We start from the raw sequence: 18,125 nt of genomic DNA, 5'->3' as shown, positions 1-18,125 counted from the left end.
AAAGAGAACTAACATACCTGATTTTGCAGAGCACTGAGTTTGACAAATAACATAAAGTGAAATGAGGCCAATGATTGATAAGAAGGATTACTTCTGTCCAAAATCTAATCAGGCTACAGCTGCAGCTGGTGCAGCCGATGTTTGCTCATCGGACTCTTCTGGCTTACGTCCGTAGACAACATGCCTGGTGAGCGTTGTTAGTTATGATCTTGAGCTAGTGGTAGGTACGATAGCTTCGAGGGCAGGCAATTCACTCACAAGGTAAAGTACGTTTGAAGTTTGAGGTCCCTCAGGGCCTTGCGCATCTCGCTCATGAAAACAAGAATCTCCACATCCTCCCATCCCATCATTTGTCTCAAAAGGAAAGTTCCAAAACCTTCCAGAGACTGGTCGATGTACTGCAGGTTGACAGCCCCGACTTCTTTCAGCTTGGGGTCCGAAGCCCATCCTCCGATAGGAATCGGCCAGCTTTTCTCCACGATATCCACGAATCCAGCATCTCTCATGCCGTTCGCAACGCCATGATCTCGAGTCTGTTTCCCAGTTTTGCCGAGCCTGTCCATTGACTCGAACATGATTTTCGCCCACCTTCTGTAAACATGATCCTGGGGCAAATTGTCGCCGAGTGCTTGAGAGTAGTCTTCAAGATCTAGTTCGTTCACCTCAACATAACCGCCAGGTACGAGGTGCTCAAATGCCTGAGAATAGAGCTTCGGCCAATCAGAAACACATCCTTCCAGATGTCGGATGTGAACGTAATCGAAGAACTCAGTAGGCCATGTCCAGTCCGCCTCAATGTCGTCGATCTGAAATTTGCAGTTGGGTGGAACCCAACTAGGTTGTATAGGTGAAATGTCAACACCGATGACTTCTGCCGATGGGAATTCGTCGGCAAAATCACTGACAAGAACATGTGAGACCGTTATCTAACTATTATCTTGACTCAATAGCAAATACATTACGGACAGCTGAAAAGAAATAAACTCACATAGCCCAGATACCCGTTCCGGTACCAATGTCGAGAACTTTCTGTTTATCGTTTGAGCGGCTTGTGAACACCAGGAACTTGCGTGCTAACTGACATGGGGGCTGTCTCCTATAGGCGCCAAGAACAGCTTATCGTCAAAGAAGACGCATTCCCAATAATGGCTTGATGTATATGTCAGTAGTGTGTTCGATTTTGGAACAAACCGAGCCGCTTTGTGAAGAGAAAAGTACTTGATGTGTACTGGAATAGACGATGTTTACGTACGCAAGATCGAGCCCTTCATTCTGCTTCTCGTCGTTTGGCCCCCAGTAGTCAACCTTTTGCGTGTATGTACGCCCAAGGATGCGCCGATACTCTGTGATACTTTCGGTCAACGAAGCCGTTGAGGACGTGTGAATGCTATTTCACGAGTCAGCTTACACCCCAAATCCACTGACGTGCATTCTGTCAGTACTCACCTCTCTGTCTCGGCTTCAGTCAAATCATCATGCTCGAAAGCCGGGTCCTATGGAAAGAAGGGTTAGCTGTCGGATGTTCTGAGATTCACCTGAGCTACGTATGTATGCAGGTATCAAGAAGTCGGCGATTCGACTCACAACGACGATTGGGCCTGCCTCGGTCCCATTTGCATTGCCAGCAGGTGAGCTTGCCGCCGCTGGTGGCGATGAACTTTTCGCGGACGGGCTCTTTGCAGCCGGTGTTGACGCGGAGACCTGCGGCCCTGAGCCCTCAGTTGATGCCATGTTGTAATTCGTAGAATTCTCCTGACAGATGATGAGATCTATCTGTCGGCAAGACGTCGCAATGAATAGCAATGATCTGGAGTTTGTGAGGTTCAAGACACGAATATGGGCTCAACCCCTCTTTTCAACGAATTTTCTTATTCTTCTGTTGGTTCTGCGACATGGATGCTCATCTTACAGCCGAACAGGCGTTCGGTTGGTCTGTTGGTGGCTGCAAACCGGGGCTGGAGCCGCCAAGTATTCTAGCGAGAGCCCGCCTCCACGGACGAATAGGATGATATCTTTCCCAATATCCGATGCGTATTCATGGCACTCTAGGCTATGTCCGGAAGGTATGGAAGGTGCCGGGTAGGTTTTCGACACGGACATAGCATGCAACCATAATCTATTGTTCTCACAATCCATTGTTCAACTTCCAGCAGACAGGCAAAGTCCGAGGGGGTCAATTCATTGTCAGATCCGCTCAACTGCAATGATGAATCCTCGCACATACGGACTTGAGTCAATGGTTTAGGGCTGATGTTGCGATCCGCACATATTTGGCTAGTCTTATTGCTATTCGATTTCTCGAGTCTCGCACTAGATGGTAGTGACTTGTGATCCACTCGAATTCCAGCCAAAGGCTGTTGTGTTCCATGATGAATAAAGACATCAGATGCCTCTCGAATACTGATATCTGATAAAACATTTTATCTCACGTCGCAGTGGGGTTAGCCTTTTGGCACAGGTTTCTAATGTAACGGTCAAGTCGCTCGTACATGTAGAGACCTGTTATTCCGCTTCCATGGCACAATCAGTCGAAATACACAGGCTATCTGGACTTGAAGCGGCCTTTGAACCCGGATTTAAGTTGCTTATTACTGACCTCATGTTGCCTGCAAAATTCTCATCCGGCCTGTTATCCCTCCTGCCTGTTGAGAGGTAACCCCCATCGTCGTCGAATGTTCCATCAACAGTGAAGGGTCTCGATGTTGAAGTTCAAACCTAAATCTTCAGTGCCATCTGGACTAAATTGACTCTGAAGCGGTTCCCATCAGTTCTCAAGCTCAATCATACAGTTCATCACTGCATCACCTGGTTCAATCTTCATAAGTACTTAAGTCAGTATACCTAGCATGTAGGAATCCAAGCTAAAATTGAAAACTAGGATCACGAGGGCAATAGCAAGTTGTCGGGGAGGATATCTATTTGTGTATACAAGGGCAATGACTATGATTCTCCTAGCTGTGATGCCATACACTTACCTCCCCCCCCCCCCCCCACATCCCGAACGGCGAAAGCTAATTCGTGGTCTTCTATGGCTTTCTCGCATAGACAACATGCCTAAAGGTGATACATTCAGTCAGGCTGACAAAGTATTATTTTGTCTCCAAACAATTGAGTGGAAATGGCAACGAAACTTACAGCTTGATGTAGGATTGAAGTCTTAGGTCTCTAATGGACTTCCGCATCTCACTCATAAACACCACGATCTTAGCGTACCCCCAGCCCATTACCTCTTTGAGTAGAAAGGTACCAAAGCCTTCAAGCGATTGATCGAGGTACTGTAGATGGCACGCACCCACTTCCTTGAGAGTCGAATCCTATGGCCAAGCACCAATAGGCGCAGCCCACTGCTGCTCAACAATGTCAACAAAGCCTGCAGCATCTAAACCTTTGGCAATACCATGATTGCGGCTTTGGGTTCCCGTCTTTCCCAGTCGATCCATTGCCTCTAGCATCACTTTGCCCCACCTTTTGTAGACGTGGTCTTCGTTCAGTTCAGGAAGTACTTGAGAACACAGTTCCACGTCTATCTCCTTGACCTCGACAAACCCTCCCGACTTGAGGTGGGCAAACGCCTGGGCGTATAGCGCGGGCCAGTCTGCCACGCTACCTTCGAGGTGACTTAAGTGCACATAGTCAAAGTGGCTGATGGGCCAGGTCCACGGCTGTTCGATATCATCGATCTGGAACTTGCAATTTGGTGGGACCCAACTTGGCTGACTCGGCGAGATGTCAACTCCTATCACTTCGGCGGAGGGGTACATATCCGCAAAGTCTCTGGAAAATCTCGTCAACTATGTGCTCAAGCAACGCATGCACACTGCGCAGACTCATTTTGAAAGCATTGAGTAACACTCACATAGCCCAGATACCAGTCCCAGTGCCAACGTCGAGAACGTCCTATGGCAATTTTAGGATATCTCTTCGAAGTTGACATTTGGTAATTTGAAAACCTACGTACCTGGGGGGAATCACCTATAGGTGCAAGAAATGACTTGTCATCTAGGAGGAGTGTCTCCCAGTAATGGCTATGGGAGCACACCATGTTAATTACATGTGCGCCCAAAGCAAATGAGTTTTAATCGGTGACTATAACGTACGCAATATCAAGTCCCTCATTCTGCCTTTCGTCGTTTGGCCCCCAATAGTCGGTTTTCTGAGTGTAAGTACGCCCGTGAATACGGCGATACTCTGTAATACTTTCACTCAAAGAAGCGGTAGAAGAAGTGGAGATACTTCGCGGTGCCGTCAGCTCGTGGTCTCTACCAGCAGCCATCCTCAGTTGTTGTCTCACCTCTCAATTTCGGCATCAGTTGTTTGCTCATTTTCAACAATGGGGTCCTGGAAAATAGTTAGATCAAGGCTGTATATAGTAGGCAACACCTTTCATGAGAGTAGACTCTCTAGACCCTTGACATACTACAGCAATAGCGCTTGTTGCAGGCTCATGGCTGCTCGCAATGAGAGGGCTCGCGGCTGTCGTGTCGTCTAGAGACACAACCATGGTATTGTCTCCGCTTTCTGTGTTTGGCTAAAGCGATTTAAAAACTAAGCAAAGGTGAAGTACTCAGACTTGTAAATGACTGTGAGACTCTGTACAAACGAGCGGTCACACGAGTTTTGTGGCAGAAGGTCCAGCAGCCCCGACCCCTCACTTGATTCTGTTGGTTTCTCTTCCCATTCCGGCCTGCATGTTGTTCTGCAGGCTGTATTGGAGCAGCCCAGTTCACTCGAAGACTCCTGTTGTCACCCGCCCAGACGAGTGAAACCAGCCAGATTCCTCAACTGTCATTGTGGACTTTAGGCCCGTTCCGGAAGGTCCAAGAAACATGCATAGCGACAACAGACGCCCCCATAGGGAAACAAAGAAAGAAGCGGTTGTACCTTGCCCAACCAGCCGGATGGACTGCATCACATCGCGTGTTAGTAAATCACAGACAAAGAATGGAGGGGAACGTTGACCCGTGTGCGGATCGCGCCGAAGACCCATTCAGAACGAACGGAGCGCTGGCCAATGAGAAGCTTTCGAATGTTATAGCTTCTTCACTCCGCATTTCGGAAAATGGTCTGATAGTGCCCGATCATGAGAGGCGCCCAGAATATCATCGGCCTTGAACCACATTGACTGCAAAGTGGGCTTCGATCTTGGCGTTGGAAGGTTGATGACAGACGCAAAGACGCACGAACATGTTGGCACCATTGAACCCCATATTTTCCATTAAAACAAGCCGTTTTGTGCAACCTCTGCCATCTCGTAAAGCTGCCGGTCTGGCCAAGATAGGACGGATGTTTTCAACACAGGCCGATGCTCGGAACGTGATGAGGCACCATCCAAACGCTTATCTTTCCTCAAAAGCCAAGAACAGTTGTTTATCTGTTGTAGATCTACACGTGGAGATGTCTCCAACTCTCCGCAAAATATGACGTTCCGAGGTCATCACAGCTGCTCAAGAGTCGATTTGAGTCATGAAGGTCCTCATTCACACAGTGACCTGATTCTGTCAGGAGTAATTTTCTAGAGTCTATTCTCGAGAGACCAGACCATCAAACAAATAAGACAACGCGAAACAAACAACGAAGCTTGGCCGGATGATCCCCCACCAGCCGTTGAATCGCGGTCTCGGTCTCTTTCCCGCTGAGAAACGCAGTGGTGCCGGACGGACGATTTGGAACGAACTCTTTTTTAGGCCCCATTGCCTGCCACTAATGACGACAATGCAAAACCCTGACTCGCATGCAGCACCGAAACTTCTGCACCCTCGTGCTGATCTCGATTGGAGTGACGCACGTTCCTGCGGACTAAAAGTCTATTTTGTGTGGGTGAGTGAGGGGTCCCATTACCTGAAAAGAGTTGAATCCAAATGTCTGTGTTTTCGGGCCGGCCATGTTAGAGGTGAGAAGGAAGAGCACAGAACGGAAGCACACCGCTCTCAAGGCTTAGGCAAAGCTATGATTGGAATCTCTCGCGGCTACGGTATATGCCGCTACTAGTTGCATACTAGTAGCCGCGGCTGCGTAGGAATCGAGGACTAGCTTGAGGCCGGTCGCCCCGGCTTCTAGTCCGATCATCGCACCGTCGGACAGTCCACGGCATTTGCCTCCGCGCCATTACCAATTTCAAGACCGTGCCTTGTTCTCTATGGCAGTCTCCATGTGTGGTCCAGGGGGCCCTGGTGTAACTGCCCGGAGATCATCGCTACCACCCTCGAACTCGCGACGGCGTGGCAAACCCCCAGAGTGGGAGCCGGCAACCGGCTGCCCGGACAGAGGGAGTATCTCTGCTGCAGCGAGCTTTCAAATGCCGACCCCTGCGTAAACAGGCAAATCTACGACGAACTGTGGTCTGGCAAACCGGGTCCAACGGATGGAGAAGTAAAGGGTCGGACAAGTTGACGCCTGCAGGGTCCAAAGGTCAAGAGATTTGGTCCCAGCGTCTGACGTTCCCGAGTCGGGGTTAGGACATGATGGCTATCCCAAGCGCTTGTGTCGCTCTGCCCTCCACCCAACCTTCAAAATAACCCTTCCCCCGTGCTGCCACTCACCGTTGCATGCGTTAGCTTCCTACTTGCCCGCCATCGCGACTAGTGCGGTTGGTGAAGTTCCGACGAGAGCAGCGGTCAATGGGTCACGTTCCTCATATTGGCTGCCCTGCCCCAACATTTTGCCAAAAGCTTGTCAATTTTCTCCTCCACCTCTCGATCACACCCCTACCGCCGGGGATGAAGGTGGAACAGCAACACCAGAGAATCCACCGTGACCGTCGACGTCCGATGAAAAGCGAGACATAGCATTACGATGGCGGGAACACTTATACCCCCGTGGTATGTCGGCTCGACACCAACAAACGATGAACAGAACATAGCGAGCATGTTTTGGGGGTTCACGCTTGGAGTCGGCCTATGGAGCGGAGTCAAGGGCTATCGACAAAGTAGGGCCAGTTGGAACAGGACACACAGAGTCAACATCTACATATGGTTGATTTGGGCGGAATGGATCGCCAGTATAGTCATCGGCATCATATCCTGGTGCTACTTGACATCCATCATTGATCCAAGGTAGGCTTCTCTCCTTCTTCTGAGTAATCCCCGCATCTAATTTCGAGTAGCTTTGAATACTTCTTTTTCCTACGTAAGTATCGTGAAACGTCAATTCGCATGCCTTTTCACACACTAACGGCAATCGATTGAAGTCGTATTGTGGACGATCCAGGTAAATTTCCAGCAGGTTCCTAACCATCATTCACTGTGGACATTAGCTGATCAGTGCTTCATCAGGTACAATGTCTCATGCAAATCATCGTCAACCGAATCGCAATTTTGATGCCGATACCTGCACAAGCCACAAGACTGAAATGGGGAGTCTTTGGCATCCTTTTGGCGGTCAACATCAGCGTCTTCTGTATCTGGATTCCAGCTCGACTGCAGATCAACGAGACTTACATTCACATCAACGAGATCTGGGACAGGATAGAAAAGGGCATCTTTCTTCTTGTGGATGCTGGACTGAACCTCACCTTCATCTATTTGGTCAAGTCGCGGCTGATTGCTAGCGGCTTGACCAAGTACACGGCGCTCTTCAGATTCAATCTAGCCATGATTGCAGTCTCAATGTCACTTGATGTAGGTTTGATCGTTTTCCGACTGCATTTGATCTGGTGGCTTACCATTCACACTGTAGGTCATCCTCATTGGACTCATGTCCCTGCCGAATACTTTGATGTATGTGATGCTGACTCTTGTGGGCTCGTGTCATCGCTAACAGCCACAGCTATGCCCAGTTCCACCCGCTAGCCTATCTACTCAAACTACATATCGAGATGGGCATGGCAGATCTGATTGCAAAGGTCGTCAAGGCCTCAAACCCCATGCGCCCACACGCCGAAACGAGGAGAGACAGCAACGAAGGAGCGCCAGACGCGAACAAGAACTCATTGTCAAAGTCGAGATCCAGACGATTCTCGATGCCCTACGTAGCTGGCAGGTGGATGTTGAGCTCGGAGAATGTGCAGCCCAAAAGAAACACCACAGGGCCAGAACTCGAGCTCGGTGTACAGGCCAATACATTCTCAGGAAGAGCGACAGAGCCAGAAACTACGCCCCGCCCTCGTTCGCTCTCTCGTCACATAACTGAACCGAATGGTATACCTGGGCTGGGTATGACTCCACAGTCAAAGACTAGTCGCCAGGATTCTAGTAGTACTGTGAGGGAGCAGGACCAGGATGTTGCGTGGTATGTTTAATTGAAAAGCCCGGAATAACATGATACCCAGGGAGTTCAAGGAATCAAAAAGACGGCGGTCATGCGGATTAGAGCATTTAGCGGAGTAGGAGCATTGTCACACAACTGTGAAAGCGATTTATCTTTATCAACAAAAGTAATTTATGTAGAAAACTCAAGGCTTCTTACCGAGTACTCTTCACAACTTGAGACTTGGAATGTTTATGCATGCTTTTTCTTTCATTTATGACCTGTCAAATGATTAGGACTTCTCCATCGTTCGCTCCTTGAGGAGAAATCCAGGAGATATGTGCCCCCTTGCTCAGAGCAGGAACCTCCACCAAGTACATCATCTGTCTTTCTTTTGCGTATGCGAAATTACTTCAGTTGGTAGGTGAAAAGTCGAATTTCAAAAGATGCTGGAAATATGTTTCGCGCTGGTGGCAATTCTCCTCATATCATTGCGAGTCGCGATGGGCGCCCTGCAAGGCTTTCACTGCCAAAGCAGTAATGGCCCCTTCGCTTCCAATTAGAATCCCAGAAAACCCATACCGGTATAAGTATCCCATCCAGCTGCCATCACTTCTCTGCAAGTCCAGTAGGACCCTTCTGTCCAATGTGTTAGTCAGGCGCATGTTATTCGATGCAAGCAGACGAAGCCCGACACTTGACGCATCGTTTGTAGATCCCATGCGGTCTCTCAACCGCTGACAGAGTAGATCGCGCAATATGTCAAGCTCACTGGCATTAGGATTCTTGGAACACAATTCACTGAGATAGTAGAGCAGGAAGTCTGGTAGGTGGTAGTAGCGAGTTCCATGCTCGAAAGCGCCTGTGCGGAGCATATCCTCCATGAAGTGTAGCGCGGGCTGAAGTTGATTGCCTCGTCCACTGGCGTAGAAAACTCGCAGTACATTGGCTGAGATAAAAGGATCAAGCCTCGGCCTGCCTGGGTCGAAGTAACACTGCACAGAATCAACTCTTAGTTGGTTTCAAGAGTGCATCCAAGGGGAGCAACCTACATATGCTAATCCATCTGGATTCAAAAATTGGAGAATATTATCCATAGCCTTGTGCTTGACATCAACATCAACATCAAGCGTGAGAAGAGCGATAGAGGTAGTGTCGAGGTCATCAGGAAAGACTTCCGTTGTCAGCACTGGAGGCCCGTAAGGAAAGCAGTTCCATTGGCCTGAAGGAGGATTGAGTTGGGCGATATCGACAAGTCCCCTAGGAAACATGGAGTAGTTAGTATTCCAGGCGAACTTATTGTCCGGGGTGACTTCGTACCAGTCGTTCGTCCAATGCAACAAAAGAAGCTGCTGGAACTGCTCCCGAATCTCAATGCCAGTGTTGGATATACACCACATGCCCTTTGCGTGAGCTCGAAGCCAGGATTTACCACGCTCAACGGGATCACCAAAAAGGCTGTTCAGCTTTTGGATCACTCTGTCCGTATTGTCAAATAAGACCCCTTGCATCCCGCTACATTGGGCGCAGATGACATTCTCCGGTCGATCGTCGACAAACACAGTTGATTTTGCATTCAAGCCTGCATCTTTGAGAGCTCGATCAAAAAAGCCTTGCTCCGGCTTTCGTACACCCAGGCTGGCTGACGTGTAGACATCATCAAAGATGTCCCAGCCTCCAATCTTGGAGCGAACTATGTTAAAGCTTTCGGTAGACATATTGGTTGCAGCAATCACGCGGAGTTGGCCGTCGGAGTTCTCTTTGAGGTTCCTGACGGCTGCAACAAAGTCTTGGTTGAGTGTCAAGGTCGACGATGCCAGCTGGATGGTATGTTGCAAGGCACCGTCCGCAAGGGCGAACCTCTTCGTCAAGGCTCTGAACACCTCTGATTGCGTCGCCTTGCCTGCCTCCAAGCTGTGCCATTCGGATGATTCAAGGATGCGCTTGAACACCTTTGTTGGAATTGGAGCATCTGGGACGGCGGAGAAGTTGCAGAAAACTCCGCCAATGTCCAGTATCAACGCAGTAGGTCTTCCATTTACACTACCCTGCTAGCACAATGATTACGAAATTAGCGCGCTACTCTCAAGATATCCCGCCACGTTACGCATTTTGGTCATACCTCGGGTGTGCCGTGATAGCTCTGGAAAATTGGGGTGGGCGATGAGTGATGCAACTTAGCCATGGTGAGAAGTATAACGAAAAGAAGAAGTGCTTGGTAAAGGAAATTTGGTGTTCTCGACAAAGATGAGAGGTCTCAACAAAGAGCAGACCTACCCTGGCAGCAGTATCATTGAAGTATATATATTCTTTGCCATAAATTGCCCACTCTAAAGACAAGACATTGCGACTTCGGAGGCAAGTTTAAAGCTTGAGTATCGTTCGTTGGGATCAGACAATTGATCGAGATGACCCGGGTAATTACTTCGAAGATTTGGAGGATCTTGCCAAAAGGTCCTGCATAGCTTCCTTCAATAAACCCCTGTTAAAGGCTCTTCATGGAGCTGACGAGACACTACTAGCGATCTTCGCTCAACCCCCGCGCCAAGTCGAAGATCTAACGTAAGCGTAAGTTCAATCCTACGTGAACTCTGACATGATGTGGGTTCAAGACACAACGGTCTGGCTTCTCTCAGTTCATTAGCTGAAGATACGAGGAATAGGAAGCTAAATCAGACATCCATGCTACACCTGTTACAAGGGGTCAATCAATAATGCCATTCTGAGTGATTAGGAATTTAATACACAAGTTTTCAGCAAACAGCTTACCTGTTTATAGACAACATTGACTCTCAGGATGTATCGGAGAGGCTGGCAGTTGGCCAGGTGGAGTTCACAGAGCAACCCACTGCTTACTCGGTATCGGACGATCATGCATTGAGCGTTCTCTTTAGCTGGAACATCTCAGAAAACAACCTATGAGATGCCCAGGTAAGAAGGACGAAGTAAATTGTGTATTCAATGACAAAAGAAGGTTCACCTCAGTTCACAGAAAAGTCCATGCCGTATATCTGTTTGATCGGTACTTAGTAAGTATAAAGCAAGTCAATACGTTGAAACATGAAATTACAACCAGCCTTATATAATCTCTCCTTAAGTACACATCGGACCAGAAAGTATTAAGAGTAAGCACGGCAAAGCAGGAACGTAGCGTCAGATTCAGGGGGACTAAGCCTATCCTCCAAGGCCAAGGGGATGAACATAGTCTCCAGGTTCTCACCGTCTCACAGCTAACATGAAGGCTTTGTCTTCGTAGCAGACATAGTACTTCAGTGAAGTAGTCCCTTGGTCAGTTTTCAAGTTGAATTCGTCATTTGAGATGCCGAGGACACAAGGTGGAAACTACAACAGCGGCCTTCTCGGCGTTTTCAAAGTCCAGGTAGGTTGCACCTAGGCATGTTGTATGCATGCCCTTTCAACTCGTACATTCCCTCCCAGAAAGCAATCAGATTGAATCAATTCAGCAAGACTTGACCACTATGATCTCTCAGCTTGTAAGATGTCGGTCACATCGGCCAATAATTCCCAACTCTGGTCATCAAACTCCGCAATGCCCTCTTCCCTCGTGGACCAGCTGCGCGACATGCTGAATTGTGACCCCTCGAGAATGGATTGAATTTCATGACCTGCTAGTGGCCCAACCATCTCAAGTCCAGTGAGAAAGCTGTAGTCATCTACAGACTCTTGTGCCACAGGCGTTCCCGATACCAAGGCACTTTCGCCTACATGGGCAAGATCGACTGTTTGTTGGTCCTGCTCACTCGTGTCATAGCTTTGAGTTTTAGTACCTGATTCTGAAGTTGGGGTCCTCTCCGGAGCTGATGACGCCTCGTAACGATTACGACTCGACCGAGACAGACTCGCCGCGATTTGTACCCGGCAAGACGCCAGCAGCTCTTCCACCACAGATTCCAATGTCTCGGCCAGGAAGCTCTCAAGCTCCCCTTCATCGTCTGAACCGTTTGGCTCTGGTATGAGTCCTCGCTCCCGCAGAGCATCAGAGACCAGAGCCTTTCCGTTCGCATCCCAGAAGTCATGGATCATGACCATAGACTCCTCGATTTGGTTTCCCAAGTATGCTGACTCTGGACGTGGCATGTCAGGGAACACGATATCCCAGACACTGAACCATTGCTGCTCCTCGGATAATCGTCTGTCTACCTTCCGAGTGAGCTGTCGGCTTTGATCTTCGGATAGTCCCTCATAGTTGACTTGATCTTGTAGAGAGCAGCCGCGTTGAGAAATGTGGATGTCTCGGTCGGTTGGCTGGTCGAAGATTATCCAGCATGTTGGACAGTAATACGACGGTTGACGGTGTTTTCGATTGAGGTGCTGCTTGACGTCTTTGATTCTTTTAAGTTCGATTCTGAGGCACTGAAGATGCTTCAAAGGATCCTCCTTATAGAAGGGGCAAGCAAGAATGATGCTTCTGCTCTTATTGGACGGAGTCATCGTCGAGCCGCTCACAATATTTGCGTTGGAATCTTCACCCTCCTCATTTCCTCCATTACCCTCATTGTCGTTCTTGTCGTTTGGCTTGTCATATTTCCTAGATCTCTTGCTTGATCGCTGGGTTTGTGTTGCCGGAGGATTTGCTGTTCGCTTATTCGAATTCTGGGGGCAGGTTTGCCATTCCAAGAAGTTGCTAAGACAGTCTTCTACTAGCAGCTTTTCGATCGACCGAAACCGATGGTCTGACGGCAAAGCATATATAGGCGCTACTTCTGAGGTTTCAGAAGGCGATGAGCTCTTGTCTTCACTTTCATCGGCGATCGGTGGAAAGGAAAGCTCCTGATCAGTATATCGTAGTGGGGAGATGTTGCAAGGCTTGGGTGTTTTGGAAGAAGACAGGTACAGGTATGCTAGGTCTGAGAATGGACTGGAGCGCGATAGTAACTCGTTTTCGTACTTGCGGGATGAAGATTTCTCTGTAGGAGCAAGCTGTCCCTCATCACATGCTCTTTTTTCCAGATCCTCAAGCCTTCTCTTCAGCTTCTTCCCTATATGTTTGTTAATACATGGCTTACTCTTCCAATGACTGATTAACTTCTTTAATCTACTTACTGTAGTTCCTTTGAGCTATTCGGTTTTGTATTCTTCGGCGCTCTGCCAGATCTGAAATCTTTGTCCAATCTTCTTCGCCTTTCATGACCCTGCTCGCCTTGTCCAACTCTTCTTCATCGGTCTCTCCCAGAGGGTTCCGCGGACGAAGTGGGAGCGCTGAGCTCCGCGCCTGGAAGCTGCCCTGTTGAGAGGCACTAGCCCGATCGTCAGAGAGAGCAGCTAGCATGTCGACCTTGTTGTTGTGTTCTTAGACTCTGGGCCCTTCGTATGACATTCGCGTCTTCGGCGTAGCATATAAAGTCGATCTCTAGTCCAACGAGGAGCGATTGTGAGTCTTTGTTCTCAACGAAAATGCAGCCTGATTTCTCGACGAAAAGCACGAATGTGCCCTTGGGTCTTATTAGTGGCCACTGCACAGCCACACATATGCAGCAACGTAGCAGATTTGCTCCAATCGCTGGGTGGTAGGTAACTGTCGATGACCAATGAACAGCAATAACGGTGAGCCTGCATGTAGAAACGTCTGCATGTAGAGTATGGTAGGGTACGTGATTTATGAAGGCGTTCATCCCATGACATGCTCTTCGAAGACAGGTCTGTAATTACCCACAGAACAAATATTCAGTCATTAAGTGGTACGCTCAGTATTTCTACATACGTCGGCCCTATTGCACGGTAACTTATGTACATTATTCTAAATCTCCTTTCCTTGCATTTATTTATTCAGACGAGGAGCTCTCTCGGGATCTCTCCAGTAAAGACACGCCTCTCTGCGAATATCATCCTTCTCAACCTTGGTTCCATTATTAGGCTGGACGATAAGCTGCAACGCAGGCTCCGACTCAAGTCCGTACCCAGTGGGCTTATACTGAGGCCACTCGGGGCTGCCAGGGTACCTGAAAGTGTTGGGATCGCCGGACAGAACGAAGCTGGACAGATATCCGTGGTAAATGTGGCTGACCTCGGGGTACTGTACCACCGGCTCGTCCCAAGTGTACTTGGTGTCGGCGGTATGCGGGATACCCCTCCACGCAGGCCACGAGTTGTTGGTGTTGAAGTGCAACTTCCACGTCGGCACGCCCGCGATCGAAGCGCGGTACGCCGTCTCCTGTCCAGCGCAGATGTATGCGTAATCGCTCCATGCCGCCGAGAGGCGGTTGTACTGGGTGCTGTTGGGGGAGTTGGCAAAGGGCGAATCCGGGTGTGTGGCGGGATCCGGGTAGAGGTCCTCGAGGAGCTGGAGGTCGGTGCTGTTGAGAGCGGGGGAGATATTGTGGAGGTAGTCGAGGAACTCCTGGTTAGTCTCCTTGTCGCCGGCCATGTAGTACTTGGCCTCGTCGTTCACGTTGGAGGTGATGACAGGGACTTTGAAGAATGTGCCGTCGTAGCCGGACTGCGAGCCAAACTTCTCCAGCAACGGTCCGCCCTGCGTAGGCTGGAAGGGCCAAGTCAGAGCCGGGTCGTAGTCGTTGTAGAGCTTGGTGCTGATGTTGCGGATCGCGTCGATGTCCGCGGCACGGAGGCAGGCCAGAGTCGCAGCGTTGTCGGCATCAAGCGGGCAGGAGAGGTAGTTCATGTACTCCTCATACTGCTTAATGTAGAGCGGGTATGTGGCATTGGGGAACGCACGAGCGGTAACGGCACCGGACTGGTGGATTGCTCTGGCGAAGAGTGGTTTGCCCTCATCCTCGTTGTAGTTATGGAAGTAGAGGATACCGACGGAGTGACCGCCAGCAGAGCGCCCACCGATGGTGACAGCCTCCGGGTCGCCGCCGAACGCGGCGATGTGCTTCTGCACGAACTGGAGGAAGAAGTGCTGGTCGCGCATGCCGAGGTTCAGCAGACCCTCCTCATCGAAGAGTGCAGACGGCAGGAAGCCCAACGAGTTGATGCGGTAGTGGAAGTTGACGACCGTGATGGGCTCCTTTGACGACGCGGCAAACGCAGCGCCATCGAAGCTCTTGTAGCTACCCGCGTAGAACGCGCCGCCATGAATCCAGACCAGGACGGGCGTCTTCTGGTCAAGCGGGATGCCGCGCGTACGGTAGACGTTGAAATTGAGGCAGGCCTCATCTTGTGTGCTGACGTCGGTCGAGGTCGGGTCCTGGACGCAGGTCTTGCCGTACTTTGTCGCCGCCTTGGTGCCGTTGAAAGACGCAGGCCAGGTGACGGGGTTGAAGCGGCCTTCGCCGACCGGTTGTGTTGAGTAGTCGATGCCGAGCCAGGCGTCCACGGGGGCGGGGAGAGCGCGTCCGCTATAGGTCGAGTTGACGACGGTGCCGGTGAACTTGCCGTAGCCCTTGAGTTCAACCGGATTGTACGCGGTGGCAGGCGAGATTGCTACCTGCGACGCCGCGAAGAGCGTGTTGAAGGACGTTGAGAACTTCATGTTTGGCGACGTGCTCAATCCCTCGTCTCCGAATGGGGCTGCTGCTGCTGCTTGAGCACAAGGAAAGATGGTAGCAAGAGAGCACACCACCGCTAAGAGGCAGGGCCGGCCATCGCAGAGCTTTAAACGCATTTTCGAATCCCCTCGTCGGTGTTTTGCCCCTCCTTTCTCTCTTTGCTATCGAGTAAACAATTTCCCAGCGACCCGCCCAGAAAGCAACCTCTCGCCGCTCGACAGAGACGGCGTTAACCCATTCGAAGCATTGTTCAGTGAAGATGAGAGGTTTAACAGAGCTAGAACCCTTGACTCAGGTACCCGCGGAGCCCTCAGTGCGGAGAAGTCCCGAGCGACTGGGGCAATGAGCACGCTAGAATGGCGCAGATCGATGTCATTCAACGAGGGAAAAACATGTCGGGGTCGCTCCGATATCGTCGGCCTTTACATCTGGGGTCCGGGATCCCTGGGGTTTTCTCAGTGAATTCAGTGTAAGCAGCCAGTTGAAAGTGATTTAATGTGATAAGACGCGTGAATGACTAAATCAGCTAACGAAACATTCACCTATGGGCCCCGCAACGTTATCCTTGATTGATGGGCCCAACCTCCCCGTTCAAGATGCTGGTCAACGACACAGTTGGAGAGCTTCAGCTGGAGTTTGTGGGGTCGAAGAAGGCTGTGTTGTTGAGAGAGAATAGGAGACAGGACATGATAACATCGTCTTGATACGAGAAACTTCCGTCACCCGATCCCATCTTCCGCGATCCGAGATCTGTTATCACTGTTCTCGTGGGTTGAGGAAGCCACGCACACTCTTGAGTTCAGCTAGCTATCGCTGCGATCGAACTTGGGCTCAGGAACGAACATCTACCAGCATGGCCGTGCGCTAAAAGAAAATCGTCAATAGGTCTCTATTATTGGCCAATTCGTTATTTCGTGTCTTCAGACTAAAACCATGTCCAGAAGTCTGGTCCATCTAGCCCGTCATTTCATCATCCTCGTCATCATCTTGTCCCAGCCCAGCCTCAATAAACGCCGCCCGAGTTCTCTCGACGGCCTGAATAAATTCTTCTCTACGAAAAGCATTGGGCCATCCGTGTTCAACGTACAGCCGTCTGATCTCCTGTACAACACGAGGAAATGCTTTGATCAGTCACGAGTTTACATTTCCTGTTGCAGATGAACTCACCTGGCCTTCCTCGGTATACTCCTCGACAACTCTCGCCTCCCACTTCCCAGAGCGGGGCGCTGGCACAACATCCAAGTTGCCGACCTGGGCATAGATCTTGTCAAAGTAAGCCTGGATGGGGACCGGGTCCACAACAAGCCACTGCTTGTCCGCGGGAACATCCTCCTCGCGTTTGTCGAACTCGGTCCCGTAAGGGTAGATGCATCCTGTGATGGCCTATGCGTCAGCTTCACAGAGCACTTTTGAACCAAAACAGCTCTGCGCATAGTCCAGCTAACCTTGATTCGTATCGATCAACCACCAAATTCCCTCGTCCGCATGCGTCAACGAGACCATGTCCGCCGGCACGGGCCCATCAAACGGCGCAAAGCCAAGGTCCAAGAGCGCCGTGTTGGCAAACACTTCCGCGCCGTCGCCGTGAATCCCATTGGCGCCGCCGAACCACCGCCCGTCTCGCAGATACCGCAGCGGGAACGTCTCGGTATAAATCTCGACGGGGTCCGACTCTTCGTTCTCGTGGACGAAGGGGATGTGCCGCAGGAGATCAATGACGGTCTCGGAGCGGCCCATGGCCCGGAGAGCATCCACGCGGAGCTCCGTGTCGCTCCAGCCGGCGGCGGGAGGGAGTTCGACGGCTGAAACGTCCAAGTAGCCCATGCGCACCAGCAGCTCGTAGTGCCGCTTGAGGCAGTTGACGACGACGTCGCGATCGTAGCTAGTCATTTTTTTCGAGTCTTGCTTATTCTGCTTTTGCTGAAGATATGAGGCCGATGCAATAAGCAGACGATGAGGAGTTGGAGAGCCTTGCAGATGAGATTTTCACTGAGCGGTCCCTGTGTGGGGCATATCATTCGAGGCCCAAATGGACTGGTCCCTCACTGAGCCAATGACTGGATTCGGCGATTATGTTTGATCCTGTCTACATGGTGTTTTGGCAAATCTCCTCGAGCAATTCTTCATGTTTTGCCTACACAAATTGAGTTTCATCATGACAACTACATTGTACTTTTTATCTCAACTGCGCAGAAAGTGGGCTTCCGGCTGTACCACGACGAGAAGAGGGACATGAGTAATGCCTGCAGGCTTGTTCTTTGGGTAAAGAGAGGGAGCTGAAGGCGAACATATTTGAAAAAGACCCGAACCTTCACCAGTCCACGCAACCAGCAAAGACCCGATCGCCGGGTATGAAGATGACATTACCCACACTGAATGTGACTTACTTCGGGCTTCTCGTATTTTCCAGGCTGTGACAGAAGGGTGGATGCGAAATTCTGTTCCCTCGTAATTGCACTTGCCCAGACACTT

The 18,125-nt window shown here is 50.2% G+C and overlaps 6 protein-coding genes across 6 annotated transcripts; 1 reads left to right on the top strand and 5 right to left on the bottom strand.

Moving 5' to 3' along the window:
• Nucleotides 1-108: 108 nt before the first annotated feature.
• HER10_EVM0004676 (UMTA protein) lies at nt 109-4,501 on the bottom strand (the record flags this gene model as incomplete). The annotated part of the gene is made up of 7 exons (XM_035474312.1): nt 109-184; nt 259-900; nt 3,857-3,897; nt 3,959-4,025; nt 4,098-4,232; nt 4,292-4,338; nt 4,418-4,501. The coding sequence occupies 7 exons, from the start codon at nt 4,499-4,501 to the stop codon at nt 109-111; spliced, it is 1,092 nt and encodes a 363-aa protein (XP_035335961.1).
• A 1,796-nt stretch (nt 4,502-6,297) lies between these two features.
• HER10_EVM0012681 (uncharacterized protein) lies at nt 6,298-8,364 on the top strand. The gene is made up of 6 exons (XM_035482071.1): nt 6,298-7,052; nt 7,103-7,125; nt 7,187-7,206; nt 7,272-7,616; nt 7,675-7,715; nt 7,765-8,364. The coding sequence occupies exons 1-6, from the start codon at nt 6,793-6,795 to the stop codon at nt 8,234-8,236; spliced, it is 1,161 nt and encodes a 386-aa protein (XP_035336691.1). The 5' UTR covers nt 6,298-6,792; the 3' UTR covers nt 8,237-8,364.
• Nucleotides 8,365-9,206: 842 nt separating this feature from the next.
• On the bottom strand, nt 9,207-10,369 carry HER10_EVM0012284 (uncharacterized protein; the record flags this gene model as incomplete). Its single annotated transcript, XM_035481682.1, has 2 exons — nt 9,207-10,232; nt 10,307-10,369. 2 exons carry the CDS (start codon nt 10,367-10,369, stop codon nt 9,207-9,209), a joined length of 1,089 nt encoding a protein of 362 aa, XP_035336651.1.
• A 1,292-nt stretch (nt 10,370-11,661) lies between these two features.
• On the bottom strand, nt 11,662-13,474 carry HER10_EVM0002936 (uncharacterized protein; the record flags this gene model as incomplete). Its single annotated transcript, XM_035472627.1, has 2 exons — nt 11,662-13,184; nt 13,249-13,474. The coding sequence occupies 2 exons, from the start codon at nt 13,472-13,474 to the stop codon at nt 11,662-11,664; spliced, it is 1,749 nt and encodes a 582-aa protein (XP_035335793.1).
• Nucleotides 13,475-13,963: 489 nt separating this feature from the next.
• HER10_EVM0006253 (para-nitrobenzyl esterase) lies at nt 13,964-15,779 on the bottom strand (the record flags this gene model as incomplete). Its single annotated transcript, XM_035475844.1, has 1 exon — nt 13,964-15,779. Exon 1 carries the CDS (start codon nt 15,767-15,769, stop codon nt 13,964-13,966), a length of 1,806 nt encoding a protein of 601 aa, XP_035336111.1. The 5' UTR covers nt 15,770-15,779.
• Nucleotides 15,780-16,607: 828 nt separating this feature from the next.
• On the bottom strand, nt 16,608-17,543 carry HER10_EVM0000778 (uncharacterized protein; the record flags this gene model as incomplete). Its single annotated transcript, XM_035470546.1, has 3 exons — nt 16,608-16,754; nt 16,821-17,026; nt 17,099-17,543. The coding sequence occupies 3 exons, from the start codon at nt 17,541-17,543 to the stop codon at nt 16,608-16,610; spliced, it is 798 nt and encodes a 265-aa protein (XP_035335591.1).
• Nucleotides 17,544-18,125: the final 582 nt, after the last annotated feature.

This window comes from Colletotrichum scovillei, assembly GCF_011075155.1.
Source record: "Colletotrichum scovillei strain TJNH1 chromosome Unknown Contig00003, whole genome shotgun sequence".
In the NCBI taxonomy this organism is placed as follows: Eukaryota; Fungi; Ascomycota; class Sordariomycetes; order Glomerellales; family Glomerellaceae; genus Colletotrichum; species Colletotrichum scovillei.
Note: the sequence above shows the minus strand (reverse complement) of the source record. Positions and strands in the feature narration are given on the sequence as shown.